Source organism: Panthera tigris, chromosome F3 (genome assembly GCF_018350195.1).
Source record: "Panthera tigris isolate Pti1 chromosome F3, P.tigris_Pti1_mat1.1, whole genome shotgun sequence".
NCBI classification, from domain to species: Eukaryota; Metazoa; Chordata; class Mammalia; order Carnivora; family Felidae; genus Panthera; species Panthera tigris.
The window spans coordinates 8,513,312-8,535,312 of record NC_056678.1 but is presented as its reverse complement, the minus strand read 5'-3'; the positions used below and the strand labels follow the sequence as shown (position 1 = coordinate 8,535,312).

The window sequence follows — 22,001 nt, the reverse complement described above, 5'->3', positions numbered from 1 at the left end:
CTGTCACTTCAGACTCCTTGCTAGCACCCAACAGGAACCCTGCTGGTGATCAGTTCTTATGCTTTATGATTCAAAAGTGATTTCCAGAAAAAAATATCTGTACTATTCTCTAGTGGGTTTATGTGACCTTTGAATGAATAAAATGATAGGAAGTGTGGAATTTCCTTGGTTAGAGTTCTTGAAGTCTACGAGTGCTGGAGAATGCAGGTGTTCTTCATTGTTGTTGATTTTGTCTGTCTAGAACCCCTTTCCTTCCTCTTTGTGGTTTAGAGAGTGGCGTATATAGAGTAGATGTCATTCCTCATGGGTCTTCTAGCGTGCACAATTATATCAAGTGGGAAGTCCGGTAGAGCTGTTTTAGCTGCAGACAACCACTGTTCATGTAGGAAGAGTTTGACTGTTTTCCACACAGAATTTTCCACCCTGGACATAGTTTAGGGGAGGGACATTTGAAGTCTTCAACTCACCATGCGAACGGAATACAGAATATGGCCATAGCAATGGGCTATGACGCCCACAGGCACCACCAGGCAGCCAAGAAATAAGAAAAGCACAAAGGAGGAGTCATTGGCGTCCTTGGATTTCCAGTCCACAGAGCAGCCTAGTCCGTGTACATCCAGGATGTACCTGTTCCAGCCCAGCAGAGGTGCTCCAGACCATGCCAGTGAGTACAGCCAGATGTAGGTAATGGCCCTCCAGGCCCAGGAGAAATTGATCACTCTGGCATGGACCACGCGAATATAACGTTCATAGGCCAGCACAGTTAGGGTGGTAATAGAAACAGTCCCTGAAAGAAGAGAAAGTGGGACAGTGTAACATGGAGAGGGGAAGACAGACATAACAGACAATTCATTGCCTACTGGAGACACATTACAGAGTGTATGGACCCAACAACGGCTCTAAAAGCTGACATATCTAAGAGGAATCATGCCTCACAGTCCCCAGGAAATTTGACTGGACACATATTTACCCAGAGAAGAAGACAAATGGTGTGCAGATTGCAGCAGGACAAAAGAGCCCTAAAACCAGCTCTGCCCCAATGATACAGGTACTGTGTTATACTTCCTGCCAAAGAGAAACTCTGAAGAGAGTCAGGGAGCGTCACTGAGTGTCTCACTTGACTTTACCTTTTCTCAGTTGTGTCTGACTCAGGATTTAAGATAAAATTAAAGTGGGCTTCACAAGGATGAACTGGCCCAAGTTATGGTACAAGTATTCAGGGAGCTGCATTAACCTTCCTGCTAGCAGATATCAGCCTGTGAACTATTCTCCTGCAAGACTGCTAACAAGGGAGTGAAGCCTTCTGTGCTCCCATGGTCTTCATTTATACCTCCATTTTGCAACAAATACATGAAAACAATATTATTTATGTCTCTGCCTCTTCCCAAAGGGTGATTTATACATTCAGTAAGCTCCTACTGAGCACCTACCACGTGCCAGTCACTTTGCCAACCCTGGAGGTTTAGAAGTGACAGAAAAGTGGAAATCTAGGTGCTTAGAAGGAATCCAGTTGTGTAAATAACAGTGAGATGGCAGGAGGTATAAAGGCTACAATTCCCATACAGTGTCCTGTGGGAGTCACAGAACAGGGGGCCTTTGTCAACCAGGCAGGAGAAGCACATTCCAGGAAGAATTAAAAATTATGTACTGGAGCATAGAGACCATTTAAGGGTCTAAACCAGATGAGAGAATACAGAGGTGCCAGGGCTCAGAGCATACCAAGGAGAGAAAAGGTTAAAAGGAGCAGATGAGGCCATACATAATGAGAAAGACTTTCAATTTCTTGATAAGGGTTTTTGTTTCTTTTTTTGGTTCTTAAAAAACAAAAACAAAAACAAAAAACTTTTCCTGTATAAAATAGTAAATTATAAAATCTGTTACTCCATCATGTTTTTTTTTAAGTGTGAAGTGACAACAGTTAAGTTCTCCTTTTCCTCCTCCTTCTCCTCTTTCCTCTGAAAGGGCACTCATTCCTGCAGTGGTAAAGAATTCCAATCCTAGTTCAATGTATGGAGATCAGCTTGAAGGCCATTTCAGTAGTCCAGGCAAGTATGATGGGGCCCGAATTAGAGTACCTTTAAAGGTATGAACAGCAAAGTCTAGATTCCAGAAACAATTGGTGATTAGTATCAACAGAACCCATTGGTTTATTGAGTGTGAAAAGAAAGGGAAAAAAAGGAGTCAAGAATAACTCGAGAGATTTATAACCTGCGTGATGATTTGAGGGTGATTAGATTAACAGAGGTCAAAACGACCAGGTGTTATGAGCAGATACAGGGGAGAAGATGAAATTGTGAGCTCCCTAGAACACAACCAGCATAAATATTTGTTGAATGAGTGAATCAAGAGGGGTTGTATGAAAAGTGGTCCTAATGGAGAATGATAATAAGACCTGTCTCAGGTAAGTAGGGAGAAGTGGGCAGGGGAGTGGTGGTGGCGAGCTTCAAGAAGCCTGGAGTGATCCTAGCTCTGTGACATTGGCAATTCATACAATCTCTTTAAGTTAGTTTTGTTTGGGTACTCATATAATTGAAAAGCTCTTGACATCATCAAATTTTGTGACTATGCATCTATAAAGGTATGAAGTGAAGAGGTCCTAGACTCAGAAAGCCATTGTCAGACCACAGTTAATATCCATTTATACTCTGACAGTTTTGTTATTGTGGGGAGGACAGCATCCCAGTGTCTGATACCTGTGATGTTTAATAAATGTTCATTGAATAAATGAGTGAACATTTAGTAAATACGCAAGTGACTGGAAGAATAAGACTGGGTTTTGTCATATGGTAGAGGAAATATTTCAGGAAGTAGTGTTATAATCATAAATAATGAAGTTCATTATGTTAAGTAATTCTGGACACAAGGAAAATACCAAGTTAGATATGCTGCCTTCCGAACTAAGAGTCAACTTTCACCTCATTAAATTTTTACCTGAAGAGTGATACCGTCTTTTCTTTAACTGACTACATTCCCAGAAGGTAACCAAAAACCTAAAGATAGTGACATAATAAGAGTCTCATGAAATACTGATGGTTTTATTTAGTTTACAAACTTTCTTATCAAATATAATGGTATTTAATTATATAATTGCCTTTAAATATTAAAATATAATTTTTGGCTTTCAACGCTTAATTTACCTTGAATATGATTTAGGTCTTCTTCGGCAAGAAAACTTGCTGCAATTATGCTGTAGATTAGCAAATCCCAGTATACCTTATAGATGCATAAGTAAGTTCTTATGATTAAAGGAATAAGCTGCTATAATTTTAACCATCAATCACGTATTCATCCATCCATCCACCCATCCATCCATCCATCCATGAACTATTTACTGCTATCCACACGTGTCAATCAGTGTGCTAGGAAATAGGTACAAAGGGGAATGAAATCAACACCTCATAGAACTTACAGTCTGCTAGGTAAGAGTGATGATGTAATCAAGTCAAACACGTAAATTAATGATGTGGTATCGAGGAGAGAGAACATGTGAGGGAGGAGGCTGCAGACCTAGAGTATTTTTTTTAAGTTTACTTATTTACTTTGAGGGAGAGAGAGCATGTGGGGGAGGGGTGGAGAGGGAGAGAGAGAATCCCAAATAGGCTCTGCTCAGTTCAGAACTCTATGAGGGGCTTGAGATCATGACCCTAGCTGAAGTCTAGAGTCAGACGCTTAACTGACTGAGCTGCCCAGGCATCCCAAGGATGTGGCAGTATTAACTGGGAGTCGGGAAAAGCCTCATTGTACCCAGAGCTGAAGTATGGAAAAACCCCAGCTCTGTGATAAGTCAGGGTACAGGAGTGGAGGAATTTTCCCTCTTATTATTTAGGTCAAAGAGGTAAGAGATTTTTTTAAATGTAATAGTTTTTGGCCATGCCTGTATCATAGCAGGCACAATGAGCTTCCAAAGCCTGAATTCAGTTGCTAACCAGTTACTAACCAGTTAGTAGTCCCTGAATTTCCCAGTTTTTCAGGCCTTCCCTGACTGCATGGGTACATAAATGGTAAGCTTATTTGACTAAGTCTTCTGGGGTGACCCATTTGAAAAGACCTAAACTACATCCCTTCCTTAATTTTTTTTTTCTCTTAGCAATTGTTTACTCATAAATTTTTGTCCTGCCTGAGTCAAAATTATGTTATGTATTCTGGAGAATGAGAGCAAGAGGACTGTGTGACAACTACTTCATACATTCATCATAACTGATGTGGAGCCTAGTTCTCTCTTCCATTAACATTGTGGACAGGGAAGGGGAAGGTGACGGCCCCACAATGAGCACCCATCGTATGTGAGGCCCCATAATGGTCACACTACATACAGTGTCCCTCTTTGTGAAAAAGGAGTTTGGTGGCTCACAACGTATAAGAAATCAACAAGTGGCAGAGACAGTTTTGAGAACCTAGGACTGACTGACTCCAAAATCCATAATCCTGCCTTTATCCACCTGTTCCCACAAGCTCTGCTAGGAGTAGCATGATGTCCCTGCTCTCCCTGCAAAGCTGTAGACTGATCACATATGTAGTGTGTCTCCCCATGCTGAGAATGGTCTTCTAGGAGGAACCAGAGATGCATGGTGCCTACCCTTGAGGAGACTGCAATGCTGTACATTCTTGTAAAGCCGAGACCAGCTCGCTGCAACATTTGAGGACAAGATAAGACGATAGGAAATCGGATGTTAAGTTTACCGTGCAACAAGCCTGAAAAAGTAAGACTCCAGTGGATTATGCTTGGGGATGTCATCATGAAGATGAAGATTAAGCTGGGTCTTCAAAGATGGAATACAATTAAGAAACAGAAAGGACCAGGGCAGGCATGCTGGGGTGGATGAACTTCTACAAAGGCAAAGTAGCCCTCCTGGAATTCTTACACGACTGTCAGACTCCAGATGTGTGGAGAGGTACAGAGGCCAGGCACGACCAGGTCTGTTGCAAACCTGCCTGTGTCTTCTGTGGCTGGCTTTGGGCCACAGCAGAGATCTTCAGCTTTCTTCCCTATTGCTTTCCCTAATAGAGTTTTGAAAACCTGTGTGCACTCTCATATATATTTTTTAAATTTTTTTAATGTTTATTTATTTCTGAGATGGAGAGAGACAGAGCATGAGAGGGGGAGGGGCAGAGAGAGAGAGGGAGACACAGAATCTGAAGCAGGCTCCAGGCTCGGAGCTGTCAGCACAGAGCCAGGCGCGGGGCTCGAACTCACAAACCGTGAGATCATGACCTGAGCCGAAGTCAGTCACTCAACCGACTGAGCCACCCAGGCACCCCTGCACTCTCATATATTTAAAAAGCTATTGTGGGGTGCCTTGCTGGTTCAGTTGGTTAAGCATTCAGCTTCAGCTCAGGTCATGATCTCGTGGTCCATGGGTTCAAGCCCTGTGTTGGGCTCTGTGCTGACAGCTCAGAGCCTGGTGTCTCCTTCAGATTCTGTGCCTCCCTCTCTCTTTGCTCCTCCCCCATTCGCACTCTGTCTCTCTCCCTCTGTCTCTCTCTCTCTCTCTCTCTCAAAAATAAACACTAAAACAAATTTAAAAAGGGGCGCCTGGGTGGCTTAGTTGGTTGGGCGTCTGACGTTGGCTCAGGTCATGATCTCACAGTTCGTGGGTTTGAGCCCCACATCAGGCTCTGTGCTGACAGCTCAGAGCCTGAAGCCTGCTTCAGATTCTGTGTCTCCCTCTCTCTCTCTGCTCCTCCCCTGCTTGTACTCTGTCTCCCTCTCTCTCAAAAATAAACATTAAAAAATTTTTTTTAAAGATATGCTAATTTTTTTCACCTTAAGTTTAAAGAGTTGTGTAATATAAACACTTTAAAAGAAAACTATTACCTTATTTTTTCAAATAGATCAAGTAATTCATATATGTTAGTGATTTCATATTTACATCTCTATCTATACACAGATATATATAGAAACACACACACAGAAAAGATCAATCATTTAAACTTACATTTCCATCCCACTTTTCCCCTAGTTTTATTCTAGTGTAATATATTGGTCTGACTAAAAGATTTTAAATTATTTGTCTTTTTCTTCTCTATTTAGAGGTTGAAATTTTAAATTTCTTGGATAGTAAGGCTCTAAACGTCAAAAAAAAAAAAAGGTCTTATAGAGTGGGTTGTCAGTTTCTATTAGTATACAACTGATCAAAATATTCCATTAAATATTAGAAGAATTAATTAGAAATACCTCTCTTAAAGTGCAGCTTTCCCTCCCCACAAAGAAGAGACCTATCCACAAGTTGCTCTTACCTAGGCTAGAATGATAAATTCTCTTCCTACTTTTCCTGTTTATAAAGTTAAAAAAAGATTTCTTGATCACACATGTATCCAGATCCAATGGAAGGAATTTTGTTATCTTTAATTCTTACTGATTATAAGACCATTCCTTCTATATTTCATTATTTGAACTCTCCTGAATTCATATGCCAAAAATCACAGTGTGTTTATTGTCAAAAGTTGTATTTAATGATCAATTTTGTTAACAGCAAGTAAGTGGAGGAGCAGCTGGGTGTCTCAGTGGGTTGAGCATCCGAGTCTTGATTTAGGCTCAGGTCACGATCCCAGGCTGGTAGGATCCAGCCCCACACCTGGCTCCGGGCTGAGCATGCAGCCTACTTAAGATTCTCTCTCTCTCTCTCTCTCTCTCTCTCTCTCTCTCTCAAATAAATAAATAAATAAATAAATAAATAAATATAACGCAAAAAATTGGAAACCACCTAAGTGGTCATTCACTTCCTCTAGTTCTTCATCAGTATTTTAAATTGTCCCTTTGTTTGCCATCCTGGAATTTCCTTTCACCTCTCCCTGGTAATTTTCCACCGTAAGAGTTGGGATGGGTGAGGGGTTTATCTTTCGGTGTAAAGTGGGAGATGGGTGATGGAAAATAGGAGATGGGAGGGTCTGGATCACAGGGAGCTGGTTTCTAATACAAATTAAAGTTGAGAATTTAGAAGTTGGTTCTCTTAAAACTGCCCTTGCCATTAGAAAGAGTTGCTATCGGGGCTCCTGGGTGGCTCAGTCCATTAAGAGTCTGACTTCAGCTCAGGTCATGATCTCACGGCTCATGAAATTGAACCCCACATTGGGCTTTTTGCTGTCAGCACAGAGCCCACTTCTGATCCTCTGTCCCCACCTCTCTCTGCCCCTCCCCCACTCATGCTCTATCTCTCACTCAAAAATAAACACTAAAATTTTTTTTTAAAAAGAGTTGCCATATCGCAAGCAGCATGCATACTTCAACTTGAAGACAGAAGTCTATAAAAACTAATCTCGTTGTCATATTATGGAGACTCGCCTTAATCCTCGGCGTGCCTCAAACTGCCAGCCACATTCAAAACTGGCTGCTTTGACACCACTGTTCCCTCTACCTGAAATGCTGCCAGAGATCTCACAGCCTGGGGAGAAGACAGACATGTAAAGTAGTAATTTCAGGAATGGGGTAAGTACTAAACCAGAACTGTGTCTGCAAGCAGGAGGATGCAGTTGAGGAAGAGCGTATCTCTGCCTATGGAAATACTGAGGAGGGTTTAAGTGAAAGCGATATTTGAATAGATGAGTGAAAGAGCGTTTATCAAGTTGACAAGAGAGAGGATATTTCAAGGCCAAGGATATAGCATACAAAAAGCGTGGAAACGAAAAGAGGTATCCAAGGGTTAACTCTGCGCATTAGCTTGAGTCAAGTAAAGTTCTTTGTGATATAACTTGATGACAATGCATTCACTTACAACATTTATCACCAGGCCAATATCATGCACATGCAATATACCAGGCACTGTGCTAGGAAATGGACAAAGATAAATTATGAAAGAAATAAACAATAGAAAGATAAATTCTATAAGAGACGAATGTTTCTGAGGCCAGTCTTGGATTCAACTTCAGTTTCCATACATAAATACGTATCACTCTGGGAAAATTAACTAACATCTATGAACCTCGATTTGCTTACAGTAAAATAGAAATAATAGTACCAAAATGCTGTCTCATCACGAGTGTGTTTGTATGTGTATTAAGTGAGAATATGACTGTATTTAGTAAGATGGTAATATATAAGGTATCACTATTATTATTGAATAGTTGAGTATCTAGGGGGAAAATTAAGTGGTAGAAATTGGACACAAGGAACAGAAACAGTCAGAAGAGCTCTAGAGCTTAAATATATGAGGACATACGGTCACTGGGATGGCTCAGGTGGTTAAGTGGCCAACCCTTGATCTTGGCTCAGGTCCTAATCTCACAGTTCATGAGTTCGAGCCCTGCTTCGGGCTCTGTGCTGACAGTGCAGACCCTGCTTAGGATTCTTTCTCTTTTCTTATGTCTGCCCCTCCCCTGCTCTCTCTTTCTCTCTCAAAAATAAATAAATGTTTAAAAAATATGAGTATATTAATAATTCATACAAATACTCAAAAACAGTCATTCTCCCACTTTGGCCACTAGATGTCTACATTGAATCGCTTATTTATAGTTCAGTAGTCTAGACTCTGTAATGCACTAAATAGAATAAGTGCATAGAAGATATAATGACTGGACCTGACTCCAGATCTGTTAATACCTGTTAGATTAAAAAGTTAATAGGACATGGTCTATGTCTTCAAGGAGCTCACACTCCAGAGAAGGGAGCATAAGGAGAAACTACAAATCCAATAATACAAAGACTATCCAGTTTAGATTTCCTCTGGGAAGAAGGCACTGAGTCTTGTGGATTAAGTACATTTTAACCAGGCAAATAAGAAGGGATTAGAGGGGAAAGGACTGTCAATCCTATTCCAGGAAAAGGGTAACAGCTTCTGTAAACACATGAAGACCTGACGAAATTTGCACAATTTGGGTTTCTGGAAATAATTCAATATGGTAGAAGCAGAGAGTTCTAGAAAGAGAGAAATGAAAGACTAGGGACTCTCCCAGGAAGACCCTTGAATGTCATGAAAGGAGTTTGGGATATAACCTGAGGACTCCAGGGAGGCACTGCAATGTTTTTGTTCTCTTACATTACTATACTATTACTACTATTTCAGAGAATTTTGTTTTACTTTCTTTTGGTTTTGTTTTTGCAGATTTTCCTTATGTAAGGTCCCCTCTGGATGAGATGTGGAAAAAGGATTGTGGGGAGGGACAAGTCTGGCTATTGGGAAACTTACTGGAGACACACCATTCTGGTGATGAGGAATGGAACTGATGCAGAGACACTGGGGAAGGAGTGACAAGGAAGGTCAATAAATTTCAGGGATATGAATCTCTTCAGACTGTGGGAATGAATGAAGAATCAGGACAAGTCTTGGGTTACTGGTTCGGGTGAATGAACGGTTGGTGTAGCACTGATTTGGAAGGAAAATGGATGAGATGGATCTGGGAAGGAAGATGATTGGGGGATAAAGCACTTCACTGTGGGTTTTCTGGGTGATTTTGAACAAATCACTCAATGGTCTGTGTTTCAAATTCTCTACCTATAAAACGAGACAACTATGAAACCTACCTTGTAGCAGGTAAAATCTTACAGATCATACAGAAAAATCTTGCAAACTAACTGTGTATACATTTTCTCCAACCAATGAAAATCCTAATTTTGTTCATTCAAAAACATGTAATGATTTGCAGAAAATTTCTAAATATGCAGCTTAATTACTTTCATACATGTAGTAATGGAAACAAAACTCTTTGAGGTTGCTTAATAAAGATACTACTTCATTAATTAGTGACCTCCACTTATTTGAACATTAAATAAGGAAAACAATATATTTAATATGCCTGAAAAAGCTTATTCTCTTAGGCAAGTAATGAATTCTTCTTTGAAATCTTTACATTGCTTGGTTGGGTAAGCTTTCTTGCTCCCTTTTACTTAATTAACAGGTAATTTCACCCTGGTAACATATTGGGCGTACTTCCTGGGCGTTCAGGTACTGTTAAGCAGTCTGTCTGCTTAGGACAGTACCTGATTCAATCCTCACAGCTCTGTAAGACATGTGGAAATTATTATCATCCCCATTCTGTAGGGGAAACTCAGGTAAAAATGAGTTAAATAACTTGCCCAGGTCTCAAACTACTAAAAAAATAGAGCCAAGACTCAAATCAATACGCTTTCAAAGTCCACACTATGCTATCTCATTTTCTAAATCCCTTTGGTAATTACCAAAAATTTATACCAGTATAGTAGACACTAGAGAAAGCATATATAACCCATGTGTTACCTACTACATATGTTCTACAATCTTGTCTACATTTGATATTAAAAAGGTAATTTTTTAAACTCAAGTTTTGAAGCTGAAGAATTTAAAGGAAATTAGAGATTACCATGCTAATTTGAATAGATCCCCAACCATTGGAAACCCCAGTTTCCATTTGACCAATAAAAGCAGTTCTTAGAAACACCCAAATGATGCAGGGTCTTTAGTACACATATTTTAGGCATTCATCAGCTGTCTATTAAGGCAGAAACTTCGTTGTAGTTAATAATTCCTTCTTCCATCTCTGTTTCCCTCCCCTTTTCAAATTGCATTTTTCAATTGTTTGTTCCCAAGACAAATTTACTGTTCTTCAGGGTCAGTACACAGACTCAGTTTCAAAGAAATCAAGCATATCATGAAGGTTACAGCTCTGTGGGTTAAAAAGTTATGATTTCAGGTAAGCAGTTTAAACAGAGATTTTGTGTTGACTGTCATGTGGAAATCCAGCCACCATATGCTTGTTGTGCATTAAGTACTGGGACCATAAGAAACTCTTAAAAACTGAGAATAAACTAAGGGTTGATGGGGGGTGGGAGGGAGGGGAAGGTGGGTGATGGGCATTGAGGAGGCCACCTGTTGGGATGAGCACTGGGTGTTGTATGGAAACCAATTTGACAATAAATTTCATACTTAAAAAAAAGAAAAAGAAAATATTTAAACATACACACACACACACACAAATGGAACTGAGACCAAAAAAAAAAAAAAAAAAAGAATAAAGAAAAGCTTGGAAAAAATTTAAAAAAGAAAAAAAAAAAAAAGAACTGGGAATCCCCCAAACACAAGGGTCAGTGAATCCTCAGAAGCGAGGGATTCCACCAGGCATCCCTCAGTGTGGGGTCTGTGGGTCAACTTCTCAGAGTTGACGATGTCTGCAGTTGATCATGTCTGCACTATCGTCTCAGTTGTCCTTGCTCATGCTGCCTTCACTGGTATTTCAAGGGAGTGCATTTTTGCTCCCATTAAATCTAGTGATTTTTCACAGGGGAGGCAGGAGCAAATAGTTGTTGATGTTGTTGGTAAAATACAGGTGAGTTTATCTATCATGTGTGTCCCTGCACCGAGGCTACCTTGGCATCTGCACAGTAGCTTGGAAATCATCCCAGGCTCATCTCCCCAAAGTTATCTTTGATTCTTTCAATATCAGCACCTCCGCCTCACCTTCTTGGGCTTCAAACTTGGCTCCTTGTCTTCCTATTGCTCCATTTGGAAAGATAGCCCAGTTTTAGACTGTTTACCTTGTCTCTGATTTGACGGTTTTAGGGTTTGTTTTGGGGAGAGGGGAGAGCTCCATCTTGGGATGTGTTCTCATTAGAACTTACTCTATATTTATGTCTGTTTGCCAGGGGAAGATATTGAAGAAGATAGCTCACACTGGGGAAAAAATGGATAATCATTACACTAACAGACCCCCAAAATACCCATTATGACCAGTGTCTACAGGTCCAGTGCAAAAGGACAGTTTGGATATAAAGTAACTGCTCTGCGGTTTGAAAGAGTGACAACATAAAACAGTCCAATGGAAGAATCTGTCAGGAATTGCGGTATTCTAAATTCTAAAAATTCAGTTCTAAATTCTAATCCCAATTTAACTGCACTCATAGAATGGGATGGGTATCACAAGTAAAATGGGAAGCATACATTCTTTATTTTTACCACTTAATCAAAATGACTTCTTGAACACGGCAATCTAGATCTTATGATAATCCACTGCAACCTACCCAGAAAAGCTGCATCAGAGAACGCTCCTCTGGCAGGACCTTGCCTCTTCTGGTCCATGTTAGGAACATGTAGACTTGTTAAGACTTCCCCTTCTCCTCTTTCCTCTAGCTCGCATTTTCATTTCAAACTGACAGAAGGCTTTACTTTTGAAAAATTTCTAAACTTATCTTTGTGATTCCTACCTCTCACTATTCTCATGCAGGCTCACATCCCACAAGTGATTGCTCTGACCTACTCCTAACTGATCAATTTTTTCCCTTTGTCCAGACTCATCATCTCTCTTGCACAAAATACCAGTTAGAGACTGGACTTGGTTTATGTGTCCTCCCAGATTTCCTTGACCCACTTCACAAGCCCCCATTCTCCAATATGGGCCGTGACTATCTGCCTCACTCCCCAGAAATGGGAGTTCTGACTACAGTCACACCTCAACTGCTGCTGCTGCTGCTGCTGCTGCTATAGCAACCACAGGCCTCTGTGCACCTTTACCCTCACTGGACTGGACACACAGAGGCTCTGGCTTCCCCCACTGCTGCTCTGACCCAGTTAGCCCAGCCCAGAGGCAAGGGGTTGTTAGTACCTCATGGAGCATAATGGCACCGTATGAGTCAACAGACAAGAAGGGGCCAGTGATTAAATTGCTTGCACCCCCTACCCATTCCATGGGTTATTTCAAGGTGTGCTAGCTTCATACAGCCTCTCTAAAGATGTCCCGCAGGATGAAGCAATCAGCTGTTTTAGGGGAAGTTATGGTCAGCCCAGTGGTGCATCCTTTGATATTTGGAATCCTTTTTTCCTTGCCTCTTCCTTGACTCTCTCATTCTTGATTTCCTGGATATATACTCCTCTATAAATTATTAGTCCATATGTTTTGCCTTAGGCATTATTTGGGGGGAACTTGTAGTAATAATCTTACAACCTTCATAATCTCCCCTCTGGCATAATGACCTGCAAAGCTCCCTCTGCTTAATGTACTGGCATTCAGGGAACTCTGATTATTTTTTCCACTACCTACCCCACCTATTCTTTCACTATTTCTAACTTCCTTAGTGCATACTACACTCTGCTCATGCACAGCACAGAGTGTACATTCATGGTTGCTGTTTACTGTGTCCTGTATTGTGGTCACCATTCTATGTTCTCATGTCTTATCTTCCAGTTAACTTGTAAACACCTCAGACATAGGGATCATGTCTTTTGTGTCTTGGCATCCTTCCTCGCTTCTGCAATGGTTAACAAGAGATTATTATATTTTTTGATGATAAAAGTTATGTATATATGGCCATATTTCTTCTCAAATAAAGAATAAAAACACTGGAGTAAACACAGGCACCCCTGTAAGTAAGTAAACACTAATGTGAAATGACGCTTAGCAACAGTCACAGTCAGATTTCAAAGAAAAGGAAAATATTTCTTATGGAAAATAGCAATATATAGGTTAGAAGAACAAAAAACCAAACCAGCTCTCTGCTATTTTTCCTAAGGGATCCCTATCTCAACTCAACCCACTATTCAACAGTCATCACTTGATAACTTCTGACTATTAAAAAGTCCCTACAAAATATTCATTTTTATGGATATCATAAAGTCAAGTGGTATTCCTGTTAGATTTGTCATCTCTTGTTCTCCAATGACAATAACAAATTATAACACCAATTTCATATGGTGTTTTATAATTTTCAAAGTACTGCCCCATGTATGTTTATCATCAGTTCTTCACAGACCTGTGAGGCAAGGCTCATGTCCTCATTTGGTTAGGGTGTGAGAAAGGGGGCTGGGATTTGGGATGAGCCTAAGGTCATAAAACAAATAACATCTTGCTTGGAGGAGAACCCACCTCTTCTGACTGCTAGTCCAGAGGTCTATTCAGATTTTCCTCAGAAAGATTTGACTAAGTGAGTTGGTTGTGATCAATAAAAAAGCATGAAGTCTTATGTTAACTCTATGGAAAAATTCAACACATGAATGAATTGTGGGATAGCCATGTGACCCCCTACATGCAACGAAGATTCTAGTTTTTAAGTACTCCTTCCTAGATTATGAATCCGGCACCAAGATATGAAAATCTGAGATAGCCCAGGAGAGCAAATTAAAATATGAGGAAATCTGAGAAATACAGAATTAAATCTTAATTCAGTTATTCATAATTTACCAAACCCTCAAAGGGCTCTCAGAGTTTAGGTTTTACAGCAGGTGGTAACACCCTGCTTCCATTTCGAAATCATTTTCTATCACCTTGTTGCTGATGTAAATGGAGAGTACTGAAATACAGCCAATGACCAGTGTCACTTTTCTCTCAAGGATGAATACAACACACTCAGCTTTAAGTGTGTGTGTGTGTGTGTGTGTGTGTGTGTGTGTGTGTGTTAAGTAACTAATCAACTAAAAAGTGTGCTATGAGATACCTAAGGACTATAAAAGGAGAATGGTTACAAAAGATAACAAGCTTGGCAGAATGTGTTAAGGACAAATATAATTGCTGTGTCCCCTGGGCCGTGCAATGCTGGGACACAATGCTTGAGGTTTAAAAGGCACATTTGAAGGGTGCCTGGGTGGCTCAGTCAGTTAAGTACCTGACTCTTAATTTTGGCTGAGGTCATGATCTCACAGTTCATGGTATTAAGCCCGCATTGGGCTCTGGGCTGACAGCATGGAGACTGCTTGGGATTCTCTCTCTCCCCCTCACCCTTTGCCCCTCCCCTGCTCACACTTGCTCTCTCTCAAAATAAATAAATAAACATTAAAATAAATAAAGAAAAGGCACATTCAGGAGGTGGGCATGTAAGGTAAAACCTATCTGTGACTACTGTGGAACAGTTTGGATAGGCAAGAAAAGATCATTTTCTTGTGAGTCTTAGTCATCCTGAGCTGGGAATATCAAGTGGAAGAAAGCTAAAGAAAGATTTACAAGTATTCTGCCTAAGGCCACAACTCAAAGCTAGCAGGTGCTGCAGTGGAGCTGATTTCCAGACCCATTCATATGCTACTGTTTCCATCTTCTCTCCCACATTGTCAGATTGGGCTTCATACGGAGTCTCCCTTGATGTTTAATTTAAAACCTTCTACATCTGAGTCTGTCTCCCTTGGTAGGAAGAGTGACTCCAAATGCAAGCTCTTGAAATAGCCACAAATGAATCTCCTGGAGAAGTTGTTTAAATGTCGGTTCCAAGGCCCTGCCCATGAAGATTCTGCTTTAGGGGGCCTGGAATGCAACCCAAGTATCTGCATGTTTAAGAGACCCCCCCTGATGATTCTGACCGACTTTGGGAATGGTAGGTCTAGATTAAAATCAAATCTCCTTTAATATAATCTCTCTGTGGCTATTTGCTCATTTCCCAGGTTTTCCTTCATGGACTCCACACCAGTGGAGGAACACAAGAAATAGTACTTCATTTCACAAAATGGAATCCCACAGGGATACCACAGGGATACCGAAGGCTGCATCACTCACAAAGCTCCAGCTCTGAGGAAGGGCACCTTGTCTATGTAGTATCGACAGCTTTAAGTTTCATCATAGTTTACTCACCTCTAGCTTAATTCCTGTCTGCCCTTGCGTTTTGCAGTTCTGTATAAGCTACCCCACTGCCATGTTTAATAGAACAGATGTAACATTTGGGAAAATAGCTGAAGGTGATGTCATTTGGAAAGGAGCTTTTATAAACCTAACTAAATGGCCTTGTACACGTGAAGCCTGCCCTGGCCTAGCCAGTTACCGAGACTCCAGAACCCATTAGAAGTGAGAAGTGTGTTGGAAAGACATCAACAGCAGTTTCTTCACAGAAAGGGAAGCAGAGTAAAGACTAATGTTACTTCCTAGGCAATTTTCTCATAGTAGGGAGAGTAGAGTAAATCCTGTATGCATAAGAAACTTGAGGCATATTTTAGGCAAATAAGATAAAATTATTCCAGGACAAGTCACAGCTTAAAAGCAGACAGGTACCATGCCAGGAGCGTCTATATCTTCCTTAAATATTTAAGTTGCTCTAAACATGTGGGGCTCTGAGCTTACTGCTGAGAAACCAAAGTCATCATATATGGTCCCTGATGTGAAGGGGAAAAGGCAGCACAGAAAGACAAACCAAAATACAAAATTGTATATTGGAAATTCCAAATGAGACATTCAGACCTATGTGCCATAGGAGCTCAGAGAGAGAAAAGATCACCAAGAAACTTGGGGGGGGGGGGCTTTATATAAAGGGGTGGGACTGAAAGATAATGAAAAAAAATCCATTTGAAAATCTACCCATGCCCACCAGTTCCAAATTTACTTATATTCCCTAGAGCAGTGCTGTTCAGTAGAAGTATGTGAGCCATATATTATTTAAGTCTTTTAGTGGCCACATTTTATAAAGTAAAGAGAAACAGATAAAATTAATTTCGATAACATTTTATTTAACCCAACATATTTAAAATATTTCAATTTTTTATCAACATAAACTAATTCATGAAATATTTTGTATTTTTTTCATACTAAATCTTCACAATCTGGTGTGTTATCTCAGTGTAGACTAGTGACATTTCAAGCACTCAAGAGGCACAGAGTAGTGTTACCATGTTGAACAGCACAGATCTAGAGAAACTCTTGTACATTGAGTGGAAGATGTAACTAGGATGTACTTTGAGGCACCGTTTATTATGTTATAGTGAAAAACAGGAAATAGCCCAGGGTCCATCAAAACAGGGAAATGGGTGAATAAATTGTGAGCAAAAGAACGGAAGTACTGCTTGGCTTCATGTTACATTCATGTCTGCAGTGACCTCTAGGAGGGAGCAGGTGGATTGAACTAAAGAGAGAAATACATAGATGTAAATGTTATCTGTAATTTTTAATTCTTTAAAGATAGGTTAAAATAAAAATAGGAAGGTTCATCTCTGATCACTGTGGGTGGCAGATATATGGGCACTTTATCACACCCTTTGCACTTTTCTGTATTTAAAAACTTTTAAATAATTTACAAAATGAATAAAATTCCTTGAGGATATGGAGGTAGCAAGTGGGAGGCAATCAGAAGACAGGCTCTTTAAACAAAGAACAGAATGGGGTGGTCACAAGTCAAGAGGCAGCTGGGGTGGTGGCTAGACGGTAAACTGGTGGGGATGATCTGGGAGTGGGAGAGAAGACTCTGAATATGAGCCAATAGCCTAAGCTTTACACCCCCTGCCCTTCTGTGTGACAGCTGAGTTCCATTTGGCAGCCTCACTGAGGGCGAGTGTAGAGGGACCAAAAGGTTTCACAGGGAAATGAGGGTGTAATGCTTTGGAAGCCACAGGGATACTCAGTGGGTCACCTTCTCTACTCCCTGGACCTGGGGTCTATGGGGTATGTCAAGAGTTCAGCTAAGCTACTCCATGCTATTGCTGCCTCAGCATCCACTTTGTTTGGCCAAACAGCCTTCAGGGACTTTCACAGCAGCCCCTCATGCACCCTAGCCCCAGGAAGTAGCCTACAGACAGAAGTTCCTCATGTGACTTTCCCAACAGCCCTTGCAATCAACAGTCTCCCATCCCTGCCTGCCTCAGATAAGAACTTTGTGTAGCATACTCACACCACACTCTTTCCGGTTTGAATTGACCCATCTTGCCTTGACTGGGGAACCCCAAAGCACTCTGCCCATGGACCCTAATAAAGGCATATGTGCTAGGGTCCTGCCTCTCCCTGCCAGCACCTTGCCTTGATCTCCCTCTGTGACCCCTCAAGGTATGTCATGTGCTTCCTCCAGGACCTGTGAGTAATAAACTATCTCAGCTTCTCTTGTGGTCTGTTGTTGAACCCCAACTCACCATCCAGCACCCTCTATTCTATTTAACAATGTTCACTTAGCAACATTATAATAAGGTATTGCAGCGGCGGGGGGGTGGGGGGCAGTTTCTGCTTGGTGGTGGGAAACCAGGGTCCATGGGGGCTGCCAGCATTAAGGAAAAGTAAGGAAACAGAGAAGATGTTCAGAGAAGAGGCTGAAGATACAAGAGAATTTGGTGCTCATGAGGAGAGGCTGAGCACACATGGTGGGAGCTCAGGATTGGATCAGATGGAGAAACACACTGGTCCATAAAGATTCGGGTCGTCACTGACCGGAGAGCCTTTCCCTTTTGGCACCAACTGGTCTCAGCAAGGATGTGAGGTATGATGGGATTTGTTCTGATCATCTTCGGGGGCAAGAGGAGGTCAAGAGTGTTTCCAGAGTCTGAGTCCTGAATGATTTGCTTGCTGGTATGTTGATTTCTGAGACATCTGCTCTCTTTAGGTATCACACTGCATATCTTTAGATTACTTTCAATTTTTGACTATCCTAACAATTCTGTGAGGAGAGACAGTACAACATAACCATCAAGGGTTTCAGTCTTATATCCTCCACTTTGTATGAAGCCTTGAACAAATTAATCTTCTGGGGCTTACTTAACTCTCTTTAACTGAATAATGGGTTAATAGTATCTAACTACCTCACAGTGTTGGGATAAAGATTAAGAGTTAATATGCATAAAGCACTTATAATAATACTTAGCATGTAGTACACACCTAATAAGCATTAGTCATGGACATTATAATCTATCAGCTATATATTTCCATACATCTATGATTACCTCGTTAGGATAAATTCTTGGCAATATAATTGTTGGGTAAGATGATGGACAAAATTTTAATGCTTTTAATACAACTGGCCAAAATATGCACCAGAAGATACATTAAATCCCATTGTATCTAACTAAATACCATTGTATCATCAGATACTTATTTTATTCCCACTTATTTATGTCACAAGGCATGACAACCCACTACCCACCCATCAATCAATTACAGTTGCCCTCTGTATACTCACCAACCCAGAATGAGGGAGTGGTGCCTGGTAATCTGTAGTTTAGAGATGTTCCCATTTGATTCATAAATACTCTTCAGTTTAAAGCCATTGTTCTAGAATGTTATCAATTGACAATCAATTGATAAATTTTATCAATTTAAATCAATTGATTAATGCTAAAACATTAGCATACCCAACCTTTTTGTAATACCAACACCTTAGACCAGGCTCTTTTTGAAATTTCCCTTGGCTTTTATAACACCTCTCCTACCTCATTTCCTATTTCTATGTCACTTTTTTTTTTCCTTTAGGGGAAAAAAAAACTGGATATTTTATATAACTGGGAAGTCTAAAGTGGCACTGGCTGCAGGCACATTGTCCAATAGAAATAGAACACGAAGCATGTAAACTTGGGGTCTGAAATCATTCATCAGAGTGCTGCCTCTCTCCTCCCATCATTGGCTTGCTTGCTCTCTATGTGGCCTAAGTCTTGGATGGACTCTCTGGTAATCAAGGTACTGGCAGCCTCTGACTCACATCCTTGAGGCTTAACAAGCCCAGGAGAAAACAAAACAAAAAAACAAAAACAAAAACACACAGACAAAAAACAGTGTATACCCAAGAATCCTAGAATAGGAATCTTCCCCACCAGGAACTAATCCAGGAGCAGGAGTTACCACATCAAACCCAGCAGAGTGCCATGTTTACATTCCCAACACGTCCCTATCTACCAGTTCCTTCTCAACTGTCTTCTGATTTCTCTTGCTTCCTCAAAGCATTCACAACCAATCACTGAGTCATGCTGATTTAATGTCCCCAGTTGTTCTCAAGTCTGTCCTCTGTCCTAACTGCTATGACCTTGGTTCAGACTCTCATCATCTCTTTCCGTAGCCTTCTATCCGGTCTCCTTTCTACATTTCTGCTGCCCTTGGATTCATCCTCCATACATATCCAGATGCAGCCCATTTCCTTGCCTAATGACATTAAGTGCAATACCATTAGGACAAAGTCAAAAATGCCCTAGCATACAAAACTCTCTAAGACCTTCTAGAACTACTCCTGATCCTTGTATGACCAAACCAAACTCGTTTGTTTTTCCTCAAAACCTGTTCCCAATTTTGGTTAAATGTGTTCCACTCATTAAGTACCAATGCTGAAAATTTAGTCATTCTCAGCTCTTTTCTCTTTCTATGTCCATGTTTTTCTCTGCCTGTTGCACTCTGACCGCCCTGCCCAGGACATATCATATTTCTCCTCTTTACCAGTCATCCGCAGAGTCTGTGCACCTTCCCAGCTTCTCTCCACATTGCCATCAGGTATCCCTTTAAACACAAGCTTTACTTAGAAAAACTTCAGCGGCTCCTCATTATCCACTGAATACAAGTCCCCTGGTATTGAAAATATCACAGACTGGAAATTAGTATGATTCAACACAACTGAAAATTATCATGGTTCAACATGATTGATACTTTGGGCCCTATCCCCTGTGCCCCACCTCTCCACATCATGCAGGCAACCTCATTGTCCCCATGCCTGTTTCCTCTGTTCTCCGTGTGTGGAATGCTCTTCACACTGGCCTTTAGAAATCCTTCTCAATCTTCAGGGCCCTGGCTTTTTCTTCCATGAAGCCTTCCTAGATTTCCCTAGTCAGACAAAATAAATTCTCTGTGCATCCATTGAAGTTTGTCTATACCCATACCTATATCACAGAAGTGATCACAGCCTGATTGATGCAGTAGTGAGCTGTGCACCAGTGTCAGCCCCAGTGACATGGGAGCTCCACTATTTCCCAATTCTATAACTCTGGGGAAATTATGAGCCTGATTTCTCATCTCCACATCGCAACGTTAATACCTGCCTCACAGGGTTATCTTAAAAATGAGATGATATGTATAAAGATGTTAGAATAGTTCCTGGCACTTGTTCCTGGACTTGCTCTGACCCCTTCTGAAAACCCCACATCACATCTCAGTTACGCCTGTGTGTTCTGGAGTCTGACTCCCTGGCACTGAAGCCCAGCTCTATCGCTTACCAGCTGTGTGGTTTTGGTCAAGTTCTTTGTCTTTGCAGTGTCTGTTTCCGCATCTGCAAAACGGGGATAATAAGTGCATGTACCCAACTGGGCTGTTATGAGGATTAAGTAAGAGGAATATAGCAAACACTTAGAGCAGTGCTTGGCATAGAGGAAGTGCTCAGTGTTAGTTACAGTTACTATCTCTGCATTTCCGGGATCCAGCAGAAAAACTGGAGGACAGTGTTCCATAAATGTGTCATTGTACTGAACCCTGTTTCTCTTTGCAGTGTAATTTAGTTAAGGTTCTTCCCCACATTAACAATGCAAACCCATTCCATTACAATTTAGGTATTGTTTTGCTAACCCCTGTTTATAAAATGTCAAGCTCTACACTGTCTCATTGCTTGGTGAACCGTTAGTGAGTGTAAATGTGGGTACAAATCAATTATGGGTGGTTTATTTAGTCTTGGATTGGCTTCTCTGAAACTCACAAGATATTATTATATACATGTGATTTGATTAATTTGCCTATAGCCTGTCAAGTGAACTGCACCCCTCTAAAAAAAGTATATTAAAATATTTTTATGTTGATTTTGAGGTAGTTGTTTGCAATATATAGAAAGATATCATCCAGAAGAATAAGTTAATATTACAAAAACACTAAAATAAATATCATCCTGCATTTCTATAAATGTTTTTGCAGAATTATTTTATTTCTGGATGTAACGATTTAAAAAAAACCCACAAAATCTCTAATCTATACTGACAATTGGGGCAGGATGAGGTATAGTCTCTAATTCTCTGAGTTTTGTTTTGGAGTTTGAGTTATCATAATGCTTCAGAAGGAAGCCACTGTTGGTTATTGAGAGAGGCAGACAGGGGTGTGGGGGGGGGGGAGTACAGGGGAGCAGCCAGGACTGCAGTTTCCACTGACAACGACCCTGCTGAAGAAGCACTTACAGTCAGAAGATGTGGAAGAAAAAAGGTAAAAGAAAGAAAAACTCATTATAAATATTCAAAACTTGACTATAATGAAGTTTCTCAACCTTGGCACAATTGACATTTGGGGCTGGATAATCCTTGGGGCGGTGGGGGGGGGCTGTCTTGTGCACTGAAGAATGTTTAGCAGCGTCCCTGCCTTCTACCCACTAGGTGCTAATAGCACCCCCTTCCTAGTTCTAACAACCAAAAATGTCTCCAGACATTGCCAAATGTCCCCTGAAAGGCAAAATCACCCAGGTTTGAGAATAACTACCTTGATGG

At 40.8% G+C, this 22,001-nt stretch overlaps 1 protein-coding gene across 1 annotated transcript in view; it reads right to left on the bottom strand.

Annotated features, from left to right (window-relative positions):
• The window catches only part of OPN3 (opsin 3), a 42,265-nt gene that overhangs the window by 7,457 nt on the left and 12,807 nt on the right, over positions 1–22,001 (bottom strand). The window contains exon 2 of the mRNA XM_007077038.3: positions 468–787. Within this exon, the coding sequence (XP_007077100.3) occupies positions 468–787 (320 nt within the window). The remainder of the gene's footprint in view (positions 1–467; positions 788–22,001) is intronic.